Source organism: Lolium rigidum, chromosome 1 (assembly GCF_022539505.1).
Source record: "Lolium rigidum isolate FL_2022 chromosome 1, APGP_CSIRO_Lrig_0.1, whole genome shotgun sequence".
Lineage (NCBI taxonomy): Eukaryota > Viridiplantae > Streptophyta > Magnoliopsida > Poales > Poaceae > Lolium > Lolium rigidum.
This window is the reverse complement of record NC_061508.1, coordinates 359,040,942-359,055,933: the sequence shown is the minus strand read 5'-3', so window position 1 is coordinate 359,055,933 and position 14,992 is coordinate 359,040,942. Positions and strand designations below refer to the sequence as shown.

The window sequence follows — 14,992 nt, the reverse complement described above, 5'->3', positions numbered from 1 at the left end:
AAGAGACAAAGAAGTTCTTGTGCTCAAATTTTGATATGAAAGATCTTGGTGAAGCGTCATATGTTTTGGGCATAGAAATTCACCGAGATAGGAACAATGGAGTATTAGGACTATCGCAAAAGGCTTATTTAGAAAAGATTCTCAGTAAGTATAATATGCATAAGTGCAGTGCCACACCTGCCCCTATAGTCAAGGGCGACAGTTTTGGGAAACATCAAAGTCCCCAAAATCAATACGAGCTCGATCAAATGAAAGCGGTTTCATATGCTTCGGCTATTGGAAGCCTACAGTATGCACAAGTGTGCACTCGCCCTGACTTAGCATTTATCACCGGAGTACTCGGTAGATATCAAAAAAATCCAGGTTTTGAACACTGGAAAATGGTAAAGAAGGCATTGTGTTATGTGAAAGGCACAAAGAACTACATGCTAACATACAGAAGATCTGATTCCCTAGAAATAAGAGGGTATTCGGATGCAGATTTTGCGGGGGATAAAGATGATAGAAAATCCACATCCGGATATGTATTCACCCTCGCAGGGGAGCTATTTCGTGGAGAAGCTCCAAACGGACGATAGTTGCATCATCCACGATGTATGCAGAATTTATAGCATGTTATGAAGCCACGGGGCAGGCATTATGGTTAAAGAAATTTATACCCGACTTGAAAGTGGTAGATTGTATTGACAAACCACTAAAGATGTACTGCGACAATGAGCCTACAGTATTTTATGCTCACAACAACAAGTCGAGTACAGCTACGAAACCGATTGAGGTTAAGTATTATGTTGTGAAACACAAGGTCCAGGATCAAACAATAAGTCTCAAGCATATAAGGACAAAAGATATGCTTGCGGATCAGCTGACGAAAGGCTTACCACCCAGCGTGTTCAAGGAACACGTAGCCGGCATGGGTTTAAGGGAAAGTCTTACCTATCCTGGATCATAAGAGGCCCAAATGTAAAAGAATTTGTTTCAAAACAGAGAAGTGTATTGTGGCTCGTCCGATTCTATCGGCAATAGAGTCGTGACGATGAAACATGCCCTATGTACTCGATCCAAAATGAAATGAATAAAATGAAAGTATAAAGTTAAAAGAAAAGTTGAGATCAAGGGGGAGAATGTTAGGATGATCTCCTCGCGTCCGAGCCCAACGGCTCGAACTCGGACCCTTGACCTCGTCCGCGCCCTGATTGGGGGCGCCCAACCGCATCTGGTTGGTGGGCCCCTGTCGCCTGTGCTATATATACAGTGGTGGGGGCGATGGCACACGTTATGAGGTTGACCGGAGTGCCACTCGCCCCACCAACACACTTACCGATCTAGGTCTGCACAGTGTCGACGGGAAGCTCCGCCGCCACCCCTCTCGTTTGACCTCACGCCGTCGTCGTCGCCATCGCCACCATGTCTACTTCAACGGATTCGTCCTCCTCGCACGAGAAGGTAAACCTCACAGTACCAGTGCATTCTTTACAGAGATAGTGAGCACCCGGCTTTAGATCTACCCTAGAAGATCCTACAGATCAAACAGAAATCACATGTTACTCACAGTTATCGTTGAAGGTGAATGAATGAGTGGATAACTCAAAGAAGTGGTCGTAGTCGCCCCGCCGCCATCGCTGTTAGCGTCGCCGCCGACACACCGCGTACTTGTCTTGCTCACCGACCGGAGAAGAGAGCTCGAAGGTGGAAATGGTGGTTTCTAAATCAGCGGTGAGGGAAGGGGTTCGAAATAAGGGTTTCAGCCTGGTTGGGCGTTAGCTAAAAAGAAATCACCCACCACGACGTTCGTCCGGGAGGAGTTGTAAAAATTATGCAGGCGCTGAACTCACCGCCGGTCCTGCCCATCCGCAGCCTCGGCGCTTCGACCACGACGAGGCAGGGCCAATTTCTCCACCGCTACCAAACCGTGCCACGCCGCGAGCGGCGGCCGGTCGCCGATCACCATCCACGAGCCACGCTCACGCTTGCCCGGCACGAGCCGGCAGCGGTACGCAAGTACGCATGGCGTCGTCAGCTGGTGAGAAGAAGACCGGGAGAGGGCGACGCCACTTGGCGACCATGTCGACCGCCTTGCCTGTCTGCCCAGGACGGATGGACGGCAGCGAGGGCCCGCTTCAGAATCCCAGAAATGGCAGCGCCATGGCACCGGCAGCCGGCGGTCGGCACGCACATCGCTGTCCCGATGGCCGCTCCGCCCCATGCCATTCATTGCAACCGCGAACAAGATTCTCCCTTCCCTGTGCTACCCACCGCCGTGTGATCAATGCAATCCAACACCACACCCATCTCGATTTCATTTTTTCAGCAAAGCACAATACCCAACCAATACCCATGCTTTTATTCAGCTCTTGGTGAGAAGCTCCTGTCCTAGTTGTTGCTCTGGATAAATTTGCTTTTGTCTCTTCAGATCTTGATTTTATTTCTGAGGGAACATACCTTGTCTTCTGAGGAAACTTTTCTGGTTTTTGTTTGATATTCTACCACAACAGGGCAGACGTGAAGAACCGACGACGCAAAAGAATGAGCAGAATAGTAAATAATGGAGGCCGTGGCTTTAGCCTTGATCTGACCACCACAGTTCCTCGCACCGAATTTTTACAGCCTGGAGATTTCACTTTCCCTCCTTTTCACCACGCACCGACATCATCATTGCCCATCAGACGACGGTAAAAAGGATAATCTTGATGAGAGACAGAGCAGAGGCAAGTTACTAGTAGTACTCCAGTAAAAGGTAGAAAAAAATTCTACTACTACTAAGCAGCGCTGACGGTGGCGCCGCCGCCGCCGCAGAAGGACTCCCGCCGGACGGCGCTGCCGCCGCGGATGACGAAGTGGGCGAGCGACCGCGTGCTCGTCGCCGGCACGCGGTTCTCCTCGCACAGGAACTCTCTGGAGCACGCGCGCTCCACCTCGCGCTCGTAGTCGTGCACCAGCACGTCCGTCGCCGCGCCCTCCTCCTTCCGCGCCCGCGCCAACACGCCCGCCGTGAAGATCGCCGCCATCCTCCCCGGAGAAGACGCCGTGTACCTTCAGTTAAAAACCGGTCGAGATTTAGCCCCTTCCGTCGAGCAAGATAAGAACAAAATTGGATCTTGGATGCGGCAGAGTAGATAGGAGCAGTTACCCGCGCGGGCCGTCGACGAGGATGACGTCCCAGGCGACGTCGTAGAGGTGGTTGGGGAGGTCGTTGATGGCGAGGCGGCACTCAGAGAACAGCAGGTTCTGGACCGGCCGGCACTCGGCGGCGCGCGCCGCCCGGGCCGCCTCGAGCAGGTCCGGGAACTCGCGGACCGTGGTGGTGTAGGCCACGTCGTAGGCCTCCAGCCCCGGGTGCCGCCCCTCCAGGTGGGACACGTACCACTGGTTCTCGTCCAGGAACACCGTCCTCCCGCCGTGGTTCAGCGCGCGCCACAGCGGCGTCTCCCCGCCGAGGCCGAACACCAGCAGGTTGCAGGGCGCGCCGCGCCGCTTCAGCGCCGCCGCGATGGCGCGCACGTCCGCCGCCGGCATGCTCCCCGACGTGTTGCCACCCACCGCCGCGTACTGCACCAGCGCGTCGAACACGTACCCCGGCAGCCCCGGCCCCGCCGCGTCCAAGTGCTTTCCTTTCGCCGCGGCCGCCGACGACGACACCGCGACCTTGCCCACCGACGCCGACTGCGCCGCCCTCCGCCTGCCGCCGACGGCCGAGGACGCGTCCCGCGCGGAGGAGAGCAGGGAGGCCAGGGACACGCACGCGAACAGGGCCAGGAAGAGGACGAGCCACACCCGGCGCCGCCCCATCCCCGGCGACCCCGCGCCGCCGCCCGACGGCTTGTTCGACGACGAGTGCACCAGCAGCACCTTCTGCCCGCCCAGCCCCTTCATGCCCACCTCCGCCTCCCCCCTCCCCGCCGCACCAAAGAACCTCTGGAGGAATCCAATGGCGCAGGCGGCCAAGATTGAAAACACCAATCTGGAGTTCTGGACTAGCAGCCCGGTTCGATCTGCTTGCTCCTCCTAGCTACTGACTGCAAGCGAGCGAGCGACCGAGTGAGCTGGGATAGTTATTGGGGGAGGTGAGGTGGAGGAGAAGGAATGCTGGTGGAGGAGCGTAGAGGGATGGGGAACTTGGAGAGAGGAAGGGGAAGATGGGTCTGTTCGCAGCCGCCTGGGTTGGTTAGGTTGAAGGGATGCTTAATCCCGCCGGGATTTGCGGTGGGTCTAGGGTCAGTTTCCTGTGTATTTTTGGCAAATCCATTTCCAAGTCTCCACGAGTCAAAATCTGAAGTAAGCCAAGTAGCTTTCCAAATAAAAAGCTTCCTAAATAAAAAAACTTCCTAAAATTAGTAAAAATAGAAACAATAGTAGCAAATTTTCCTGTGAAATTTTTAAGTATTTTTTCACGAGGATTTAGTCTGTGGTTCTGCATGACGTTAGCCATCGCAGTTCGCTTCTTTTTTTACGAAACACGGTAGAGATGTGGATGCTCGTCGTGACTAGAGAAATGAGGCACACAAATGAGAGGAAGAGACATGGCGACCTAGCATGAGGAGTTGTAGGGGAGCCCTTATTCGAAGCATAGCATATACATAATAATGTGTATAAAGTAGTTGTTGAAATATTGGGCCCACTTTTAGTGGCCCAAATTAGATTTCAGTTTTTCCTATAAATTTCAAAGCCCACATAGTGGCAGCCTTATGAGTTTGAGCGCAGTTGGTGGCAGTCCACTGAAGTGAGCAGAGGTGGGAAGTTTAGTCCACGTGGAAAGTTGGGAGGAAGTTAGACCACCTTATAAGGTGGGTTGTTCCACCACTCAGTAAGTGAGTGAGAATAGGAGTGCTACACGCGCGCTCCTCCTCCTCCTCGCTCGCTCGTCTCGACACGACACGACACGACACGTCACGACGCGCGCGCGCGCTCGTGGCGAGTGGATTGAGCCTCGAGCCGAGACTTTCCTTACTTTTGCGACTCGGAAAACGAATAGAGTCCTAGACGGACGCGTCGCAGTTAGTCGGTTCGGGTCGCTCCCGGATCGTGGGCTATCTGTAACCGACTCGAAACGTTCGTGCGACGTGGGTGTGGCCCACGTTGCCTAGGGTTTCCCGAGCCTATATAATCTCCTGCCCGGCTACCGCGAAACATATCTAATACACGAGTTAGGGTTTCCACCTCTCTCTCGCTTGCGCGCCATCGTAGCCTACTCCATCCCGCGCGCCGACGTGCATCGGCGAACGGGAGAGCAGGTCTCCGAACCGCTCGTCCTTGCGATCCCGTACGGGAGAGGGCGAATTAGGGTTTTGGGAAGCGCTCGCGCGACCGCTCAAGCTCTTCATCACGGGTCGCCTTCCGTCCAAGTCGGGGCGGTGCTCGCCTACCGTCGTCTTCAACGCCATCTACTTCGACCCGTCGTCCCCATCGTCAACAACGTTGTCATCAACAACGTTACTCGCCGCGACATCATCTCGCTACACCTCCACCGCCACCTCCACCGGATCGGTACGTGCGACATATCTCGATCCGTTTAGCGATGGATGTTGTACTTGTTTGCCATGCTACCGTTCATGTTGATCACTACATCTAGTATGTTCGAGTTTCACATGTTAGTAGTTACCGTCGTCATGCTTAATATTCTGGAATTAATCATGGAAATTCTGCCTAATTATCCAACAATCCAAAAACCTAATTGTAGGCAATTTCCGAGTTAACAATGGCTGGTTTTGCCGATGCATCGAGGTCGGATAAGTTTACTGGTGTGCACTTTAAGAGGTGGCGAGGTTAAGGCCACGCTCCGTCTTACTCATCCGAAAGTGTTCGAAGTTAGTGATGGTTTACCCGAAGGAACTATATCCGACCAAGATCGAGAACAAGTTCAAGGAAAACAATACTCTCTTCGTCGGATGCGTTCCGAGTATTCTTGCGATCGTACGTGTGATGTGTACATGCACATAACGGATGGTAAAGAGCTCCGGGATGCACCGAATGCTAAATTCGGTGCAACCGATGCAGTGCGATGAACTGTACATCATGGAGAGCTTCCATGACATCGGGATGGTAAACAACCGTTCGTAGTCGAACAAGCTCATGAGATACAAGTGCATTGCGAAAGAGCTCGAACTCCTTAAGTGTGCCTTACCCGACAAGTTTGTGGTCGGATGCATCATTGCCAAGTTGCCCCCTTCATGGAGGAACTTTGCCACAACCCTCAAACACAAGAGACAGGAGATATCGGTTGAAAATCCGATAGCGTCTCTTGATGTTGAGGAGAAAGCTCGAGCTAAGGATAATACCGAGAAAGGAGAGGGTCGGGCCTAGCGCCAACATGGTGCGGAAGAAACCCTACAAGCAAGAACAAAGGGAATAACAAGTCCTCCTTCAATAAGCCTATGAAGACTACAACCTTCAAGAAGAAGAAGATGATAAACAAAGCGGATCCGAGCTGCTTTACTCGTGGAGAGGCTGGCCACTTTTCTAAGGACCTGCCCGGAGAGGGCAGACCGCAAGAAAAAGGCGAGGCAAGTCAACACGGTGACCGCTAGCAATGCTGATGGGTACGGTAATCTCTTTACTGTGCTTTCGGTATTTCAATCTCCATGTTGGTGGATTGATACAAGTGCTAATGTTCATGTGTGCACTTCTTACCAAGTCGCCCGGGATTCTTCCGTCTTGATGGGGAATGGGTCACATGCTTCTGTTCGTGGTGTTGGCACGGTAGATCTGAAGTTCACTTCGGGGAAGATCGTGCAGCTGAGGAACGTGCAGACATGTCCCTACTATGAACAAGAATCTCGTTAGAGGCTCCCTTCTATGCGGAGATGGGTTTAAGGTTGTTTTAGAGTCGAATAAAGTAGTTGTTTCCAAGTTTGGACAATTTATTGGTAAAGGCTATGAGTGCGGAGGCTTGTTCCGCTTTTCGCTTCGATTTCAGTAATAAGTCTCGTGAACCATATTTGTGGCAATGTTAGTGATGATACCGGTGTTTGGCATTCTCGTTTATGTCACATTAATTTTGGTTTAATGTCTCGGCTATCCAGTTTAAGTTTAATTCCGAATTTCACCATTGCCAAAGGTTCTAAGTGCCATAGTTGCGTGCAATCAAAGCAACCTCGGAAGCCTCACAAGGCGGCCGAGGAGAGAAACTTGGCACCTTTAGAACTCATACATTCTGATCTATGCGAGATGAATGGTGTGTTGACAAAAGGTGGAAAGAGATATTTCATGACATTGATTGATGATGCGACTAGATTTTGCTATGTTTATTTGTTGCGAACTAAAGATGAAGCTTTAGACTACTTTAAAATTTATAAGGCCAAAGTTGAAAATCAACTAGAGAGAAAGATCAAGCGTCTTAGGTCGGATCGTGGTGGCGAATATTTTCCTAAAATCTTTGATGAATTCTGTGAGGAACATGGCATTATTCATGAGAGGACGCATCCCTATTTACCCCAATCAAACGGGGTTGCCGAGAGGAAAAACCGCATGCTGACTGACTTGGTGAATTCCATGTTAGCCACTGCTGGTTTATCAAAAGCATGGTGGGGGAGGCTTTGTTGACTTCATGTCATGTCCTGAATAGAGTTCCTAACAAGAATAAAGATAAAACCCCTTACGAGGAGTGGGCTGGGAGAAAACCATCACTTTCGTATTTGCGCACATGGGGATGTTTGGCGAAAGTCAATATTCCAATTAATAAGAAGCGCAAACTTGGACCAAAGACAAGTGGATTGTATCTTTCTAGGTTATGCTCCTCGGAGTGTAGGATATAGATTTTTAGTAGTTCAATCCGAGGTACCTGATATGCATGTTGATACTATTATGGAATCTCGTGATGCAACATTTTTTGAGAATATGTTTCCTATGAAAGATATGCATAGCATTGCTAGAATTTCTACCGAGATAATTCCCGAGTCCAAGTACATCAAATGAGTATTTTGAACAATCACATGAGAATGTTACCGAGAAGGATGACAATGAAGCTCCTAAACGGAGCAAGAGACGAAGGATTGAAAAATCCTTTGGTGATGATTTCATTGTGTACCTTGTGGATGATACTCCCACGTCCATTGCGAGAGGCATATGCATCTCCGGATGCAGATGATCGGAAAGAAAGCCGTCCATAATGAGATGGACTCGATTCTTTCTAATGGAACTTGGGAGCTGTCGAACGACCCCATGGATGCAAGCCGATAGGCTGCAAATGGGTGTTCAAGAAGAAGCTAAGACCTGATGGTACTATTGAAAAGTACAAGGCGCGGCTTGTAGCGAAAGGCTACACACGAGAGAAGGCGAAGATTACTTCGACACCTATTCACTCGTCGCTAGACTTACCACCATTCGAGTACTACTATCCATGGCTGCCTCCTATGGTCTTATCGTTCATCAAATGGACGTAAAGACAGCTTTCCTTAATGGAGAGTTGGAAGAGGAAATCTATATGGATCAGCTTGATGGGTTTGTAGTAAAAGGTGAAGAAAGAAAGGTGTGCAAGTTGCTGAAATCTTTATATGGCCCAGAAACAAGCACCTAAGCAATGGCATGAGAAGTTTGACGAACTTTAACTACGTGAGGCTTTGTTGTCAATGAGGGTGACAAGTGTGTTTACTATCGCTATGGTGGGGGCGAAGGTGTTATACTATGTTTGTATGTGGATGATATTCTGATCTTTGGTACAAACATGAGAGTAATACACGAGGTCAAGTCTTTCTTGTCAAAGTGCTTTGATATGAAAGATCTGGGAGAAGCTGATGTGATTCTGAACATCAAGCTTATTAAGAACGAGAGTGGGATTACTCTAACGCAATCCCATTATGTTGAGAAGATCTTGAGCCGGTTCGGCTATATTGATAGCAAGTCTTCTCCAACACCTTATGATCCCAGTGTGACATTACGCAAGAACCGGAGGATTGCCGTAGATCAACTGAGATACTCTCAGATTGTCGGCTCACTCATGTACTTAGCAAGCGCGACTAGACCCGACATCTCTTTTGCTGTTAGCAAGTTGAGTAGGTTCATGTCAAACCCGGGTACTGATCATTGGCATTGAAAGATCGAGATGTCGCCTAGAGGGGGGGGTGAATAGGCAATTACAAATTCTTGCGGATTTGTCTTGTAAGAATGCGGAATTAAACTATCGTTTAGATTACAAGCACAAACCCTAAATATGCTAAGCTCAACTAAGTGTGACAATAGCAACTAGAGCTAAGCAAGATAGGCACAAGATATATGTAGCACAAGTGATAGCAAGATATATGTACTTCAAGCACGATGGCTATCACAAGGAAAGAGAGCTCGGGTATAGAAATAACCGAGGCACGCGGAGACGAGGATGTATTCCCGTGTTCCCTTGCTTTGCAACAAGGTACATCACGTTTGGAGGAGTGGAGGTCCCACGAAGGATTTCCCGCGCCACGAAGGCTCACCCTATTCTCCGAACCACACCCACGAAGGATAATGGCTCTTTCCTTATGGTTAGCTTTTCCTCCGCTCCGGAGATGGCAAGCTCCACAACCACTTTACAAGCTCCACGAAGGAGAAGCCCGGGCCTCTTCACAATCTTCTTGAAGAGATCACCGGAGCACCAATCACCAAGCCAACTAGGAGGTCACCCTCCAAGAGTAACAAGCTCACGGTCTCTCACTCGAACAAATCGTGGTGGAGAGCTCAACACTATGCAATGATGCAAAGCAAGAACACCGGAGGTGTTCAAGTCCTTCACGCTCAAATCCCACCAAAGCAACGAATGCTAGGATGAGATTGGAGAGGAAGAACAAGGGGGAAAGTCAACCAAAGACTCCAAGATCTAGATCCCAAGAGATTCCCTCACTTAGAGAAGAAATGGTTTGGTGGAAGTGTAGATCTAGATCTCCTCTCTCAAATCCTCAAATATGAGCAAGAATGGTTGGAGGAATCAAGGGAGAGCAAGTTCTTCGAATAGCAACAATGGAGGTGAGAGAATGGGAAGAACTACTTGGGCTCAAGGAGGAAGAAAGGTATTTATAGCCCAAGTGGAAAAATAACTGTTGGGGGAAAAAGACAGGAAAACGGGCAGAAATTGGGCAGAAAAACGTCCCGGCCGGTCACCGAGCCGGCCGACCGGAGCCGGCGGCCGACGGGCCGGTCAGCAGCCCGGTCGGACCGGCCCGGCAACCGGGCTGAGCAGCGAGCCGCGTGGGCGGCGGGAAGCTGGGCGACGCGGGGGTTGCGGACGCGGGTGGGTGCGCGGCGGCGGTGGGCGGCCCGGTTGGGAAGCCGGTCGGACCGGGGGCAGCGCGGGCAGGCCGGTCACGGACCGGGCCTGCAACCGGACTTGGGCCAAAAGGCCCCGGGAGGCGGCCCGGATGGCACCGGCGCCGGACCCGGTCGCGGACCGGGTGGGCCGGTTCATGGGCCGGTCGACCGGCCGGCTCCCACCGCCTTTTTCCCTTTTTCTTTTTATTCTTTTCTCATCTTTCCTATTTCTTTAATAACTAATGCTCCCGAACTCCGATTGACATGAAACCAATTTTGTTGGAAAGATAACGACGAATAGAACCCCAACAAAAACTGGAAATATGGAGACTCCTCACATAACGTTTTAGATGATTTTAGAGAGGGAGTCTCCCACCGTCAAGAAACGGTAAAGACGTCCAAACTCGAAAACGCAATAGAAGATGCATGCGGATTCCGTTTTCGATGAACTTGGGCTTGTTGTAAAGCTAGCAACAAGCTCAAGAACCTCACACAGAGAAACAACAAGAAGCATTAGGGATATGCAAAGTATGCAGAGGATTGAGCTCCCTAAGACGATGCGATCAAGTTACTCAACTGAAAGCCCCTCTTGATAGTGCGGCTATTTATCCTATAATCCGGTCTCCCAACAACCACCTTGAGACCGGTAAAAGGAAAACCTAGCAAGGCCATACCTTTGCCTTGCGCATCCCGATTGATCTTGATGATAGCTCTTCAAGCTCCACTCAAGCCGGAATGCCTCACTTGATCATCGTCGCTTCGTGAAGACTCACAAATGCTCCCCCATACACCATGATGGGAAAGCTCTATTGATGCACATCTTCACATGTCCATTATCACCAAATGGACGGCAAGCTTCAAGCATGTGATCCACTTGAGATGCTCATCTTAAACTTGCCCAAATCAACTTTGTATCTTCTCATACTCACTTAAGATAGAGCATGGCTAATATTGAGTTCCACATAAGAACTCCATCTTCATTTCTTCTTCTTGATCATGTCACATATGTATCTTTAAAACAATGATCTTGATGCCAATACACAAGGTGTATCTTTATCTTCATGGCATCCATACTTGAATCCAACACATGAAATACAAGTAGTACCTATGGAATATTCCTTCATATAAACTCAATGAAAACATTAGTCCATAGGGGTTGTCATTAATTACCAAAACCACACATAGGGGCAATGTACCCTTACAGGCATGCACTTGATAGGGTCATGCGCTACCTATGTGGTACAATGAGTTATGGGATTCACTATTCAGGGCACCCAGCTGTGCTTGAAGGATATAGTGATTCAAATTGGATCTCTGATGTAGCTGATCTCTACGCCACTAGCGGGTATGTATTTACCTTTGGGGGTGGCGCAGTGTTATGGAGATCTTGTAAGCAAACCATATTGACGAGGTCAACTATGGAAGCAGAACTTACTTCTTTAGACACAACCACTGTTGAATCAGAATGGTTGCGTGAGCTCTTGATGGACTTGCCTGTGGTTGAAAAACCTGGTTCCGGCAATCCTTTTGAATTGTGACAATCAAGCTGTAATTGTCAAAGTGAACAATTCTAAGGATAACGCGAAGTCATCAAGACACGTCAAGAGACGTTTGAAGTCCGTCGGGAAATTGCGAAACTCCGGAGTAATAGCCGTTACATATATTCAAACAGACAAAAACCCAGCGGATCCCTTTACAAAGGGACTATCACGTAATGTGATAGAAAGTGCATCGAGGGAGATGGGTTTGAGACCCGTTGATGTTACGCCATAGTGGTAACCCAGCCTTTGTGATCGGAGATCCCGTGAATTAGGACATCAGGAAGAACAAACTAGTGGTTTAATTGAGGAGAGTATTATGTAACCCTCTCTATGTGAAGATGCACAACTCTCGACTTTGTAGGCAGAGTTGGTGATGTCTACGGGAGCTTCTATTCTTGTAGACAGGTGTTGGGCCTCCAAGAGCAGAGGTTTGTAGAACAGCGAGCAAGTTTCCCTTAAGTGGATACCCAAGGTTTATCGAACTCGGGGAGGAAGAGGTCAAAGATATCCCTCTCATGCAACCCCGCAACCACAAAGCAAGAAGTCTCTTGTGTCCCCAACACACCTAATAGGTGCACTAGTTCGGCGAAGAGATAGTGAAATACAGGTGGTATAAATAAGTATGAGCAAGTAGCAACGGTGCCGGAAAAGTGCTTGGCGTGTAGTTGATGGTGGTGGTATTGCAAGCAGAGTAATGCTGAGTAAAACGAAGAAACAAGCAGTAGTAACTCAGCAGTATTTAGGAACAAGGCCTAGGGATTAGCACTTTCACTAGTGGACACTCTCAACATTGATCACATAACAGAATAGATAAATGCATACTCTACACTTTTGTTGGATGATGAACACATTGCGTAGGATTACACGAACCCTCAATGCCGGAGTTAACAAGCTCCACAATAATGCTCATGTTTTAGTAACCTTTAGTGTAAGATAGATCAACGCTACTAAACCAAGTACTAGCATAGCATGCACACTCGTCACCTTCATGCATATGTAGGAGGAATAGATCACATCAATATATCATAGCAATAGTTAACTCCATAATCTACAAGAGATCATGATCATAGCATAAACCAAGTACTAACACGGTGCACGCATCGTCACCTTTGCACACATGCAGGAGGAATAAAACTACTTTAATAACACATCACTAGAGTAGCACATAGATAAATTGTGATACAACATGCTGCAATCATAAAGAGATATAAATAAGCACCTCACTATGCCATTCAATGAGTAAGTATTCTGTGAAATATGGCCTAAGAGACCCACACGGTGCACACACTGTCACCTTTACACACGTGGGACGAGGAGTCTCCGGAGATCACATAAGTAAAACTCACTTGACTAGCATAATGACATCTAGATTACAAGCATCATCATATGAATCTCAATCATGTAAGGCAGCTCATGAGATTATTGTATTGAACTACATAGGAGAGAGATGAACCACATAGCTACCGGTACAGCCCCGAGCCTCGATGGAGAACTACTCCTCCTCATGGGAGCAGCAGCGGTGATGAAGATGGCGGTGGAGATGGCAGCGGTGTCGATGGAGAAGCCTTCCGGGGGCACTTCCCCGCTCCGGCAGGGTGCCGGAACGGAGATCCTGTCCCCGGATCTTGGCTTCGCGATGGCGGCGGCTCCGGCAGGTTTTCGTGGGTTTCGTCAATTGGTATCGGGTTTTCCGATCCAGGGGCTTTATATAGGCGAAGAGGCGGCGCGGAGGGCCGACAGGGGGGCCACACCATAGGGCGGCGCGGCCCCCTCTGGCCGCGCCAGCCTAGGGTTTGGTGGCCCTGTGGCCCCCTTCTGGTCCTTCCCGGGTGTTCTGGATGCTTCCGATGAAAATAGGAACTTTGGCGTTGATTTCGTCCGATTCCGAGAATATTTCGTTACTAGGATTTCTGAAACCAAAAACAGCAGAAAACAGGAACTGGCACTTCGGCATCTTGTTAATAGGTTAGTTCCGTAAAATGCACGAATATGACATAAAGTGTGCATAAAACATGTAGATAACATCAATAATGTGGCATGGAACACAAGAAATTATCGATACGTTGGAGACGTATCAGCATCCCCAAGCTTAGTTCTGCTCGTCCCGAGCAGGTAAAACGATAACAAAGATAATTTCTGGAGTGACATGCCATCATAAACTTGATCATACTATTTGTAAAGCATATGTAGTGAATGCAGCGATCAAAACAATGTGTATGACATGAGTAAACAAGTGAATCATAAAGCAAAGACTTTTCATGAATAGCACTTCAAGACAAGCATCAATAAGTCTTGCATAAGAGTTAACTCATAAAGCAATAATTCAAAGTAAAGGTATTGAAGCAACACAAAAGAAGATTAAGTTTCAGCGGTTGCTTTCAACTTGTAACATGTATATCTCATGGATATTGTCAACATAGAGTAATATAATAAGTGCAATAAGCGAATATGTAGGAATCAATGCACAGTTCACACAAGTGTTTGCTTCTTGAGGTGGAGAGAAATAGGTGAACTGACTCAACATTGAAAGTAAAAGAATGGTCCTCATAGAGGAAAAGCATCGATTGCTATATTTGTGCTAGAGCTTTGATTTTGAAAACATGAAACAATTTTGTCAACGGTAGTAATAAAGCATATGCATCATGTAAATTATATCTTATAAGTTGCAAGCCTCATGCATAGTGTACTAATAGTGCCCGCACCTTGTCCTAATTAGCTTGGACTACCCGGATTATCACCGCAATACATATGCTTTAACCAAGTATCACAAAGGGGTACCTCTATGCCGCTCGTACAAAGGTCTAAGGAGAAAGCTCGCATTTGGATTTCTCGCTTTTGATTATTCTCAACTTAGACATCCATACCGGGACAACATAGACAACGAGATAATGGACTCCTCTTTTAATGCTTTAAGCATTCAACAACAATTAATTCTTTTCTCATTAGAGATTTGAGGATGTTTGTCCAAAACTGAAACTTCCACCATGGAACATGGCTTTAGTTAGCGGCCCAATGTTCTTCTCTCACAATATGCATGCTCAAACCATTCAACTCGGTGTAGATCGCCCTTACTTCGGACAAGACGAACATGCATAGCAACTCACATGAAATTCAACAATGAGTTGATGGCGTTCCCAGCTAAACATGGTTATCGCACAACAAGCAACTTAATAAGAGATAAAGTGCATAATTACATATTCAATACCACAATAGTTTTTAAGCTATTTGTCCCATGAGCTATA

The 14,992-nt window shown here is 48.3% G+C and overlaps 1 protein-coding gene across 1 annotated transcript; it reads right to left on the bottom strand.

Annotated features, from left to right (window-relative positions):
* Nucleotides 1-2,524: 2,524 nt before the first annotated feature.
* LOC124684705 (protein IRX15-LIKE-like) lies at nt 2,525-3,870 on the bottom strand. Its single transcript, XM_047218968.1, has 2 exons — nt 3,128-3,870; nt 2,525-3,030 (listed from the first exon to the last, which is right to left on the bottom strand). Exons 1-2 carry the CDS (start codon nt 3,868-3,870, stop codon nt 2,757-2,759), a joined length of 1,017 nt encoding a protein of 338 aa, XP_047074924.1. The 3' UTR covers nt 2,525-2,756.
* Between the last annotated feature and the right edge of the window lie 11,122 nt (nt 3,871-14,992).